The 14027-nt window shown below is 34.0% G+C and overlaps 1 protein-coding gene across 1 annotated transcript; it reads left to right on the top strand.

Moving 5' to 3' along the window:
• Positions 1-226: 226 nt before the first annotated feature.
• On the top strand, positions 227-13013 carry LOC139852158 (uncharacterized). The gene is made up of 6 exons (XM_071841384.1): positions 227-632; positions 713-816; positions 906-1970; positions 2239-2767; positions 12475-12712; positions 12878-13013. The coding sequence occupies exons 1-6, from the start codon at positions 227-229 to the stop codon at positions 13011-13013; spliced, it is 2478 nt and encodes an 825-aa protein (XP_071697485.1).
• Positions 13014-14027: the final 1014 nt, after the last annotated feature.

Genomic DNA, 14027 nt, shown 5'->3' with positions numbered 1-14027 from the left:
CCTTTATTTTTATTTTTCATGTTTATCAGTGCATATTGGTTATGTTAGATTTTCAATTTGGGACTTCATAATTCTTAACAATGTTTGTTGGCCTTGGTCAAAAATTATTCTCTTCAAATTAATTATCTTGTAATCTTAAACATCGAATCTGAGAAGGGTTATATTATTATCATCATCTTCCTTGTAGATTTGGGGCTTTCTCATAAACCCTAAAATTCAAGGGACGATGGGTAAGAATTCTGGAGATACCAAAAAGAAAACAATTCCTAAAACAAATCCTAGGGATTTGAGAAACAAGAAGATAGGGTTTGAAGATGAAGGCAAGGATAAGGCGGTTACTGATGGTGTGTCTTCTACCCAATCTTCTACACGTGATACTGGTAATACTTTTACAGAAGGTGAATTCAGTAAATCAGAAAATTATGAATCAAGTACACCTGGGGCTCCTACTGTGCAAGATAAGTGTTTAGATGATGATCATGTTAGTGTTTATTCTGCAAAGGAGTCAGATGATGAGGAGACTCATATGAGTGTGAAAGAGACAGTGAACATGGATTATGTGTTTCCTGAGTTGCCTGCTCTAAAATCACTAACTAGGGCCCAGGGGCGGAACTTGGTTATATCCGGAGGGGGTGCCCGCCCCCTCCGGATTTGGAAAAAAAAAATTACACCAAATTTTTTTTTTTTTACTAACAAATAAGGTTTTTTTTAGTGTTTACCCTCCTGGCATTGAAACGTTTATTAAATTTTTACATTTGCCCCACCTGTGTCCGGGTTCAAGTTCCGCCACTGATAGGGCCTCATCTTCTTTGCAAGGTAGAAATCATAAAGATATATAAGAACCTGCAGTCAACCAGGATGGAGCGAATCAGGTCTCATATGCTAAGATTTTGGGTGGGTCACAGGATGCTAAAAAGGTTAATTTTAGGTATGTTGAACCTGTTAAGGATCTGGAAGATGGTATTGACGTTGAGATTCCATTATCATATGTTCTTGAAGCAAAGAAGAGGTACAATAACACTCTGTATGGTTATTTTCTTGGTAAACGCATTGCTTATCCGGTTGTTAGGAATTATGCTTTAAATGTGTGGAAGAAATTTGGAATTGAGAATGTTATGATGAATTCGAAGGGATTCTTCTTCTTTAAATTTGCAACCGAGATGGGCATGCATGGTATTCTTGAAAATGGCCCGTGGATCATTCGATCTATTCCGATTATCTTGAATGAATGGTCACCTGACATAGTTCTCACGAAAGAGGAACTTGGTAGTGTTCCGGTTTGGATAAAGTTACATGATGTCCCTTTAGCTGGTTTTACGGCCGACGGGTTAAGTGCTATTGCCTCTAATATTGGGACCCCGATGATGTTAGATTCATATACTAGCACAATGTGTAATGAATCATGGGGTCGTCCTAACTATGCAAGAGCCATGATTGAGGTTAAGGCGGACACTGATCTCAAAGAAACGGTCAAAGTTGCGATTCCTAGTGTTACTGGGAAAAGCAAGACGACTAGTGTTGTTAAGATTGAATATGAATGGAAGCCGCCGAGGTATTCAACTTGCTTGATTTTTGGTCATATGAATGCGCAATGTCCGAAAAATATTGTTCCAAAGGTTGCTAATATTCAGGTGGATAAGGATGGTTTTACAGTGGTGGGTAAAAATGTGAAGCAGAGTACAGCCAATGGTAATGGGTTTGTGGTTGGTAAGCCACGAACTAAGCTAGTTTACCGTCGAAAAGGTGCAGTGGATCCCAAGCCTACGACTACCGGTTCTATTCCCAAAAAGATATCAGATGCAAACTCGTTTGATGCCTTAAAGGATCTTGATGAGTCTGTGCCTGAACGTGCTGAAAATGACAAGCGGGTTTTAGATGATGAGGAAAGTGACTTGGAAATGCATGATAAGGATTCGAGTAATGAAAACAAAACAGAGGGGGCAAGCACTCCCGTAGAAAAGGTTGTCAATGTATAGCCTCGCCACATGGAATATAAGGGGTTTGAATCGAACCCCTAAACAAAATGAGGTTCAAGATGTTGTGAATGAGAATAAGTTGTGTTTTTGTGCTATTCTTGAGTCTCATGTGGATGTAAGTAAGTTGAGTAATGTGTGTTATAATGTTTTTCGCCACTGGTCATGGGTATCTAATAACTCGGTTTGTGAAAGTGGTACTCGTATCATTATTGGTTGGAACCCCGCTATTATTAATGTTGTGATTATTCATGCCCTTGAGCAGGTTGTGCACTGTTTAGTTTCCTTGGTTAACGATAATAAACGCTTCTATGTTTCGGTTGTGTACGCTAAAAATTACTATATTCATCGCCGATCTCTTTGGGATAATTTGTGTATGCATACTAACTTTGTGGGTAACCATCCATGGGTGATTATGGGGGACTTTAATGTCTCTTTGGATTTGGATGACTCTTCTGCCGGGGGTTCGAAAGTCACTATAGCCATGAGGGAATTTAGAGATTGTGTTGATACTATGCGAATGACTGATGTCAACCACTCAGGTATGCATTTTACATGGAACCAGCATCCTAATTCTCTTGATGGCATCTTAAAAAAAATTGATAGGATTATGGCTAATGATGTCTTTATCTCGAACTTTGGCAACACTTATGCTATCTTTCAACCGTACCGGATTTCGGATCATTGCCCGGCTATCCTAAAAATTCCCTCAGTTACCACTACTAGACCAAAATCGTTTAAATTTTCCAACTTTATTGTGTACAAGGAGGGATTTGATGATATTGTGCTTAAAGGTTGGTGTCGGCCATTGTGATGACCCGTAAATTTCTGACCAAATTTAAACTTAATCTTTGTATGATTAACATTTCCGACACGATAAGCAAAGTCTGTAAAACTAAATCTCAAAATTTTTGAACTACTTTCATATATTCAAATACATTTCGGTTGTTCTTGACGATTCGCGAACAATTATATGTATATAGATACATATATATATATATACTATAACTTGAAAACGTAACAATGTATTAATTGTTTGATACCGTACATTAAACTTATTGGTTTAAATATTTATTTGAATATATATGATAAGTTGGAATATTAATTATATGAATAACTTGCGACGTATATTTAAAACGTGTTTATGAATGTTGAATATATATTAACTTGGTCATAAAACGATTTGTTATTATATATATATTAACAAATAGCGAGACAATGATTTATAGAATTAAATGACCAAAACACTCGAAAGTTTAAGATACACTTTGAATAATATAGTTTATTGATAATTTAAGACTATATTTTGACAAAGGTACGAGTCACAAAACGTAAATTGCGAGTTTTCTAAACGTACGAAAATGCGTTCGAGAAACCGGAACCGGGACATAAGTCGGGTGACAACGTACGAGTCATCGGAACGAAAATTACAAGTCAACTATGCACGAGAATATAATATAATATATAATTAATTAATATAAATTATATATATTATATATTAATAACTAAATATGTCGACAAACAAGAAAACAAAAGTTTGTGAGCTGGATCAGAGGGCCATGCGATCGCATGGCCTTGAAGCACAAATCCCATGCGATCGCATGGGGTGCATAAATTGCACGATTTCAGTTCAGTTACACACATATATTTATCTATACTTCGTTTATAATTATTATTTATATTATTATTATTATTATTATTATTATTATTATTATTATTATTATTATTATTATTATTATTATTATTATTATTATTATTATTATTATAATTATTAAGATTAATATTATTAATATTATTATTATTAATCTTATTATTTTTATTAGTAGTATTATACATAAAATACTACGATGAGGTTATGAGTGTGTCACTTTCAAAATGGTTTTCAAGCGGGATAGAGCTAAGGAAATTATGGGTTATTGCCAAGGAGGTTATGGGTAATGTTCGGGGGTATATTTGTAAATCAAACCTAGTGTTTATCATCTCCGTTGCGTCTACGTACTTTCCTACAATATTGAATCTCAATATTGATACGTAAGCACTCATATTTTATCTTTTATATATTAATTGTGTATCCATGTCTAGTGCTCGAGTATATATATTTATACATGCTTGTATGCTAAATTTCGTCGTTAAACAGTTTATGATGAATCACGAATTAAATACATATATTACTGGTAAAAGGTATATGATATGCATGTTTTTGGAAAGCTGGCGAAAAATCAATGACTTTTCATTTAGATATCGAATAGTTTCGATGAACGGATTAAAAGATATGATCAACTGAATTATGATTAACGTTAATTGAAATTGCTTTTGAATCTACAATTAAGATTTAAATAACTTGTTTACGAGATTGATAAAATGGATTTTTGAATATTACCAACCGAGTACATAACTCCTTATATATGGTATGTCTCGTTTTGTTGAACTATTGTCAAAATTGACTTTTTGAAACGACTTTGGATAACTTTTGTATGTCAATCTCGAGCATTAGGATTGTGATACACTATGACCAGACCTAGCTTGATAGACATTTATTGACCAACATATGTTCTCTAGGTTGAGATCTACGGTTATTTGGTAATCCAAGTTTCAGTCACATTTTGGTGAACGACTTTATATGCTGCTAAGGTGAGTTTCATTTGCTCCCTTTTTAATTGCTTTTGCAATCTATATTTTTGGGCTGAGAATACATGCACTTTATTTTAAACGCAATGGATACAAGTACATACTAAATTCTACACCGAGTTTGAACCGAAAATCCCTTAGCTTTGGTAACTAGTAACTGCCGGTTATAAGAACTGGTGGGCGCGAGTAGTAGTATATGGATCCATAGGGCTTGATATCCCCGTCTGAGCTAGAGCACTAGCCTTTTAACGGACGTATGCTATTTGAGAATTTTACACGTTGGTTTGCGTGTATTATTAAGATGATTATACAAAGGGTATAAATTATATATACGTTAAGTTTAGTTACCAGGGTGCTCAATTTCGTAGAATATTTTGATAAACATTTCGGATGAAACAACTGAAATCTTGTGATCCACCTTTATATACAGATTATGCGAAACACTAAAACTATGAACTCACCAACCTTTGTGTTGACACTTTTTAGCATGTTTTATTCTCAGGTTCCCTAGAAGCCTTCCGCTGTTTGCTTATATATTAGACAAGTTATGTGCATGGAGTCTTACATGACATATTTTCAAGGAAACGTTGCATTCACCAAATCATCACCATGTATCTTATTTTGACTGCATTGTCAACGGAAGTACTATTGTAAACTATTATTTACGGTGATTGTCTATATGTAGAAATCATCAGATGTCGAAAACCTCTGATTTAAATATTCATTTATGGTGTGCCTTTTTAAAAGAATGCAATGTTTATAAAACGTATCATATAGATGTCAAATACCTCGCAATGAAATCGATGAAAGACGTGTTCGTCCATATGGATTTGGAGTGATCGTCACAGTTGGTATCAGAGCGTTGGTCCTAGCGAACCAGGTCTTGCATGAGTGTGTCTAACTGATAGTTGTTAGGATGCATTAGTAAGTCTGGACTTCGACCGTGTCTGCATGTCAAAAGTTTTGCTTATCATTTTTTATCGGAAATTACCTGCTTATCATTCCTAGTCTAGACATGTTTTACTGCATTGATTGCATGAATAGTGTATAGATAAAATTCATATATTAGCGTATCTGTTACTGTAAACTTTTCCTGACATCTTCCGAAAATTTCTCCGTGATTTATGGAATTTGGTATTATATATACATATGTAAATTATGTATTGAAGAATACCAAACTAAATTCAATAATCTAATTCATATCAAAAATCATATCCCTAATTATACAAGATGGATCCCGTATCTAGTTCAAATTCCTTAAACTCTGACAGCTATTCCGATATGGATATTCACCTGAATTCCGAAGACAGTGTAACCGGAATGGATCAACCGATTAGCCATCATCTATTCTGGATGAATTAAGGATGGGTTCGTAGCCTACTTAATTATTGGAGACAAGAAGAAGGCGATCCCTTCCATCCACCACATTGCCCTCTTGGCGAAGAACCTGAAGCACTTACCGGCGAACCTGTTTGTAATACCATTTTTGCTCTCATCTCCAGAATATTTCGTCATGATCATATACTCTCTCAAATTCTGGATCTTATTCATCCGCTCGTCCGAACCGCCAATCATCCCAGTGTAGTAGAGGAAGTCAACGAGCTTCACGCTCGGGTAGTGGCTTTGGAGAATATGGTGCAAAGGTTACAAGCACCAGCAGAATCACCGGCATCAACAGTACCACCGACAACAACACCAACAGTACCATTACCACCACCAACAACATCCGCACCGCAAGCCTCAACATCACAACATGTACCTCGAACATCAATGTCATACTCACCATAGATACCAAGGAGTACCAACAACAATAACCGATGAAGTATTGATTCATAACTTCATTGGAGAAATATTCTGCGGCGATTATGTAATCTCTAAAGTCTTAGAGATAATCTATTCCAGTCGTAACCGTAAATCAGATGAGTGGACCGAAATGATAGAAGGAAGAGTAGAAACCTTGACTGGAATGGTGCACGATTTACAAGCTAGACTTGTTTTACCAGCAGCATCAACAGTATCGTCAGTATCACCAACACCGACAAAACCTGTAGCACTACAAATTCCGCCAATTTCATAATCACCAACATCATCACAAATCAACAACGCGTATATTATATCAACGAGTTATGAAGTATTAACTCATTTTCCCTGAAGAAATTATATGTATATTTTATATATATATATATATATATATATATATATATATATATATATATATATGTGAAATTAGAAAACAAAATAAATCTTTTCGTACTAAGCTATTACATGTGAATCATAACTGGTAGGTACTACTCGGTTAGTTCATGTTACTAATATGCTATACATCCTTCGTTAATGACTTAACAATCGTTAACTATAATCTCTGTTTCAACTCAATGAATTCCATTTTCTAATAAACCAAGTGTATTATTCAATTACATAATTGAGTTTACATTTTTCATTTTCGATGTACTCGAAACTTTCTAGAAAACATCATCTGTGGCTTGTAAGGTTCACAAAAATTTCACGAGCATCAACATCCTTCACCGAGGAATATCAATAAGAATAAATAATGAAGAATTGATTTCATTAGTGAAATACTCCGCGAAGATTAGGTAATCTCTAATGTTTTGGAGATTACTCATTTCTAATTCAAGCCAAAAATCAAATGAGCTTAATATGATATTAATTCATTAAATCTGTATTACATCTGAAGAAAATATACATACAGATATTTTCATAAAGACTGTAACGAAAATTCTTTGTACAAAGTATTAATTGTGAATTTTTTTTTAACGGGTAGGTAATACCCGAGAAATATTTAAGTTTGCAATTAATATGTTACACTGTACATTCTTCAACTTTGATTCGAAAATTATTAACAATACTCACAACGATATACAATCATTTTCATACAAATTCAATTACATATTCTGATATTGACGGATCAGAATCCAAGTCATAACTCTGAACCGGTGACATCATTCTTAGATCTCTACATCTTTCAAAGCTATACTTTGACTTCAAATCTGTGCAAGATCCATTAGCATTGTTTTTACTGAAAATAACCTTGTAATTTCTTTTCAAAGTATCCATTATTATCAACCGTTCAACCAGTCAACGACGACCTTTCAGACTTGTAATTTGGCATATACGTTTTTTTTTGTTACTGGAGAACCTTTCATGTTCCACCACATTAACAGTAAATGTACCAGCAAATTCATTAATCTATGACTTAAAGTCTCTCCGAAAAACCATTATAATTGTTCATTGAAACCCTATCATGTACTCATCCACATCTTGTAACGGTAATTGCCATACCAACTACCGGGAATTAGCAATCAGTATTTCGAATTTCGCAGCAATTCTACGCCAACAGTTATATATATAAATATAATATCTATCTCCTAGACTTATTTACTTCGAAGGTGAAGTTTCTGAAAAACACCCAAACTGCAAAGCTAGTTCTCCGAATTTTGAAAAAATGCTGATGAAGCAGCAAAAACTGTAAACGACCTTAACAGTCAAAAGTTTGATGATAAAGAATAGTATGGTGGTAAAGCTGAGAAAAAGAGAAGGTTTGGAACTGGAAAACAGATTGAGCAGACCATGAAGGAGGCTGTGGACAAATCACAAAGAGTAAACCTGCCTTCAAAGAATACAAATAATTCAGTATCTGCTGAAGTCATTAACGAATACCTTGCTCCTAACTCAAAATCTGTTACGAACAAATCTTCATCATCATCCTTCGATATTAGAAATTCTAAGATATTATCATATCTTTCATTATAAATATCTTCGATATTTCTGAAGATATCTTCATAACTATTATCATCCGAAATTATTTATCTCTTCACGCTATATGTGTTACATCATAAAAGAAACTATTTTAGTTTCTAATTTCTGAAAATTTTGAAAAATGGATGTTTTTGAAGTAGTGTTGAGAATTGAAGCATGAGTTAGTATAATATAATGACACTTGATCAACGTGATTATATTACAGTAAGTCATGCTGAGTTTCTAATAGAACGTGATAAAGGTTCATAGATCCCACCCTCATCATGAACCATGTTACATAACTCTTTCATTCTATTTAACCTCTAAACATATCAAGAAAATATTTTTCTTGATGATTCGGTCTTTTTCGAGGTATTCTGGTAATTTGACAAGTCAGATTGTGCCATTACCGTTTCTTTCTTAGAATATTAATTATGTTCATTCCGAAATTCATACCTACGAATTCTGGACCATTATTCGCTTGACTTAAAGTCGGGAAGAGAAAACGAAAGCATGAAGCTCCGAAATATAATGGAAAATATAAAGCCCGAAAACAACCCCGAAATTACAAACCGTGTATATCAATGCGTATAGCAATATAAAGACACGGAAAAATGAAAAACAATATAACCCCAAGGTAATAGTAGAAGAAAATAACTTCCTCTTGTGGTAGATGAAAAAGAAGAATGACAGATATAAAAGTTAGGAGTATATCAAGAATCAGAACTGGATGAAGCATTTCACAATCTTTTTGAAGTATGAAATGAGGAAGAAGATTATAGGAGCGGTGAAAATAATGAAACGGAAGTGGTTAATATATAGCAAAATATCAGGCATAGCAATCGAGGCAGATTACGCATTTAAAGGAAATCTTAATTTTCTTAAATTTCAAAGAATCAAATCTTATTTAGATTATGAAGATTTTCTATTCCTTAAATTCCGAAAATCAATCGTAACTACGTCAAAAGTTAAGACGAATCTCTATTTTTTCATTTCACTCTTTTACGATAACTTCTCTCATACGCTTCGAATAATCGGATTGTTTTATCCATATTATTCAACGGTGATAAAACTCTATTTATCAACACATATACGTCATGAAAATATTTTTATTGTTAGTCATGACGACCTCACTCAAATTTCAGGATGAAATTTCTTTAACGGGTAGGTACTGTGATGACCCGGAAATTTCTGACCAAATTTAAACTTAATCTTTGTATGATTAACATTTCCGACACGATAAGCAAAGTCTGTAAAACTAAATCTCAAAATTTTTGAACTACTTTCATATATTCAAATACCTTTCGATTGTTCTTGACGATTCATGAACAATTATATGTATATAGATACATATATATATATACTATAACTTGAAAACGTAACAATGTATTAATTGTTTGATACCGTACATTAAACTTATTGGTTTAAATATTTATTTGAATATATATGATAAGTTGGAATATTAATTATATGAATAACTTGCGACGTATATTTAAAACGTGTTTATGAATGTTGAATATATATTAACTTGGTCATAAAACGATTTGTTATTATATATATATTAACAAATAGCGAGACAATGATTTATAGAAGTAAATGACCAAAACACTCGAAAGTTTAAGATACACTTTGAATGATATAGTTTATTGATAATTTAAGACTATATTTTGACAAAGGTACGAGTCACAAAACGTAAATTGCGAGTTTTCTAAACGTACGAAAATGCGTTCGAGAAACCGGAACCGGGACATAAGTCGGGTGACAACGTACGAGTCATCGGAACGAAAATTACAAGTCAACTATGCACGAGAATATAATATAATATATAATTAATTAATATAAATTATATATATTATATATTAATAAATAAATATGTCGACAAACAAGAAAACAAAAGTTTGTGAGCTGGATCAGAGGGCCATGCGATCGCATGGCCTTAAAGCACAAATCCCATGCAATCGCATGGGGTGCATAAATTGCACGATTTCAGTTCAGTTACACACATATATTTATCTATACTTCGTTTATAATTATTATTTATATTATTATTATTATTATTATTATTATTATTATTATTATTAAGATTAATATTATTATTATTAATCTTATTATTTTTATTAGTAGTATTATACATAAAATACTACGATGAGGTTATGAGTGTGTCACTTTCAAAATGGTTTTCAAGCGGGATAGAGCTAAGGAAATTATGGGTTATTGCCAAGGAGGTTATGGGTAATGTTCGGGGGTATATTTGTAAATCAAACCTAGTGTTTATCATCTCCGTTGCGTCTACGTACTTTCCTACAATATTGAATCTCAATATTGATACGTAAGCACTCATATTTTATCTTTTATATATTAATTGTGTATCCATGTCTAGTGCTCGAGTATATATATTTATACATGCTTGTATGCTAAATTTTATCGTTAAACAGTTTATGATGAATCACGAATTAAATACATATATTACTGGTAAAAGGTATATGATATGCATGTTTTTGGAAAGCTGACGAAAAATCAATGACTTTTCATTTAGATATCGAATAGTTTCGATGAACGAATTAAAAGATATGATCAATGAATTATGATTAACGTTAATTGAAATTGCTTTTGAATCTACAATTAAGATTTAAATAACTTGTTTACGAGATTGATAAAATGGATTTTTGAATATTACCAACCGAGTAAATAACTCCTTATATAAGGTATGTCTCGTTTTGTTGAACTATTGTCAAAATTGACTTTTTGAAACGACTTTGGATAACTTTTGTATGTCAATCTCGAGCATTAGGATTGTGATACACTATGACCAGACCTAGCTTGATAGACATTTATTGACCAACATATGTTCTCTAGGTTGAGATCTACGGTTATTTGGTAATCCGAGTTTCAGTCACATTTTGGTGAACGACTTTATATGCTGCTAAGGTGAGTTTCATTTGCTCCCTTTTTAATTGCTTTTGCAATCTATATTTTTGGGCTGAGAATACATGCACTTTATTTTAAACGCTATGGATACAAGTACATACTAAATTCTACACTGAGTTTGAACCGAAAATCCCTTAGCTTTGGTAACTAGTAACTGCCGGTTATAAGAACTGGAGGGCGCGAGTAGTAGTATATGGATCCATAGGGCTTGATATCCCCGTCTGAGCTAGAGCACTAGCCTTTTAACGGGCGTATGCTATTTGAAAAGCGTACACGTTGGTTTGCGTGTATTATTAAGATGATTATACAAAGGGTATAAATTATATATACGTTAAGTTTAGTTACCAGGGTGCTCAATTTCGTAGAATATTTTGATAAACGTTTCGGATGAAACAACTGAAATCTTGTGATCCACCTTTATATACAGATTATACGAAACACTAAAACTATGAACTCACCAACCTTTGTGTTGACACTTTTTAGCATGTTTTATTCTCAGGTTCCCTAGAAGCCTTCCGCTGTTTGCTTATATATTAGACAAGTTATGTGCATGGAGTCTTACATGACATATTTTCAAGGAAATGTTGCATTCACCAAATCATCACCATGTATCTTATTTTGACTGCATTGTCAACGGAAGTACTATTGTAAACTATTATTTACGGTGATTGTCTATATGTAGAAATCATCAGATGTCGAAAACCTCTGATTTAAATATTCATTTATGGTGTGCCTTTTCAAAAGAATGCAATGTTTATAAAATGCATCATATAGAGGTCAAATACCTCGCAATGAAATCGATGAAAGATGTGTTCGTCCATATGGATTTGGAGTGATCGTCACAGCCATTGATTGGTTACTTCCACAAAGTTTTCAAAGGAAAAATACATAGAAGTCGTATAGCTACAGTGTTCGATAGAGATGGGATTTCAGTTGAGGGGCCTGCTGTGGCGAATTTATTTGTTAATCACTATATGGAATTCCTTGGTACTAACTATCCGGTCACAGAGTTGCAGAACCCGGATGGAATTTTCACGAGAAGGTTGTCACATGTCAAAGCTTTCCATATGATCCGTCCTGTTTCTTCAGAGGAAATTAAAAGTGCAATCTTTGATATTGGGAATAATAAATCCCCAGGGCCAGATGGATATACGGCTGAATTTTTTAACGTCGGCTTGGGATATTGTAGGAGGTGAAATTACGGAGGCTGTTAGAGACTTCTTTGTGAATGGGCAGCCGTTAACGGAGTTGAACCACACAGTTCTTTCTCTTATACCGAAAGTCCAATCTCCTTGCAGAGTTACTGATTTCTGCCCGATTGCGTGTTATAATGTTCTATATAAATGCATTAGTAAAATTATTACTAATCGCATTAAAGATAGTCTTGATGATATTGTGGGGATTAATCAGTCAGCGTTTGTCCCAGGGTGACGTATCTCGGATAACATTCTTCTCACTCAAGAATTGATGAGAAATTATCATTTGTCGAAGGGTGCGCCGAGATGTGCTTTTAAAGTGGATATTCAAAAGGCGTCTGATACTGTTAGTTGGAGTTTTTTGGAATCCATTCTCTTTCGTTTTGGTTTCCATAGGGTTATGGTTAGATGGATTATGAAATGTGTGACTTCGGTTTCGTTCTCCTTAAATATAAATGGAGAACTTCATGGATATTTCAAAGGAAACCGAGGGTTGAGACAAGGAGATCCTATGTCTCCTTATTTGTTGTAAGACCCTAATCAATTTGTACAGCAGTGTAAATATGTTATATAGAGTGTGGGTGATGTTGTGCAGTTAAACAGAAGTCACTGAGTGAGCTGAGCCTAGTGCGCGCCGCGCACACTAAAGGGAGCGCGCCGCGCACCCTTACTGTAGCCGGGTTCCAGCTTTTTAAATCATATATTTTGATGGGCATTTTGGTAAATTCACTTATGGACGGGTTAAAGACAGATAGGTCAGTTTGTGGAGCACCATTACTCCATTATCAACAACCTTATCACTTTAACTTTAATTCTAGAGAGAGATTGTGATTTTTGAGAGAGAAAGCTTAAATCCAAGAGGAAGGAGCTTGTTTTGGGTTAAAGTTCAAGCATTAAAGTCGTTCATCTTATCTCTAGCTTCGTTGTGGTAGATGTGGTATGTTCTAATTTTATTTTCCTTACTTTGATTTAGTGTAAGGGTTAGGGTTTGAGTAAATGATGAACACAAAACCCATTATTGGTGATTTTGGGTGTTCTTGGGTAAAATTGAGTCTTGAATACTAATTGGTGACTAGTCTAGGGTTTCAAAGTATTAAATGATGTTTATGAACCCTAATTGGTGAGTTAATTGCTAACACACCTAGTTATTTAGTAAATGGGTGATGGTTAGTTAGTGGATGACCCGAAATGGGTGTGTTGTCTTAAAATGGTTATTTGGGTAATAAATTGACCTAGTTTGGAAAGATGGGTATGAATTACCCTAATTATGTATTAGTTGGTGTTGTTGGACCTTAATCACTAGCTTTTAAGTGATTAGTGGTGGTCTTGACTTTAATTGGGCGGTTTTAGTATAAATGGGCGATTTAATATATTAAGTCATTAAATGCTCATGTGTAGTGTTAGTATTGAGTCCACTTAGCTTGTGTGTTGATCAAGTACTTATTATATTAGCTACTTTGCTTTGAAGCTTGTGGAGGTTGAAATCGTCATCTAATTGTTAAGGTGAGTGGAATAATTATATGTGATATTATGCGAGGTGTATATA

The sequence above is a fragment of the Rutidosis leptorrhynchoides genome, chromosome 6 (genome assembly GCF_046630445.1).
Source record: "Rutidosis leptorrhynchoides isolate AG116_Rl617_1_P2 chromosome 6, CSIRO_AGI_Rlap_v1, whole genome shotgun sequence".
In the NCBI taxonomy this organism is placed as follows: Eukaryota; Viridiplantae; Streptophyta; class Magnoliopsida; order Asterales; family Asteraceae; genus Rutidosis; species Rutidosis leptorrhynchoides.
Note: the sequence above shows the minus strand (reverse complement) of the source record. Positions and strands in the feature narration are given on the sequence as shown.

What these genes read in the sequence shown, in the direction of transcription:
- LOC139852158 (XM_071841384.1), top strand. Translation starts at nt 227, where the DNA reads ATGGGTAAGAATTCTGGAGATACCAAAAAGAAAACAATTCCTAAAACA. An exon ending in CTTGGTTATATCCGGAGGGG is followed by an intron (nt 633 to 712) that starts GTGCCCGCCCCC and finishes GGTTTTTTTTAG; the next exon opens with TGTTTACCCTCCTGGCATTG. An exon ending in GGCCTCATCTTCTTTGCAAG is followed by an intron (nt 817 to 905) that starts GTAGAAATCATA and finishes GGTGGGTCACAG; the next exon opens with GATGCTAAAAAGGTTAATTT.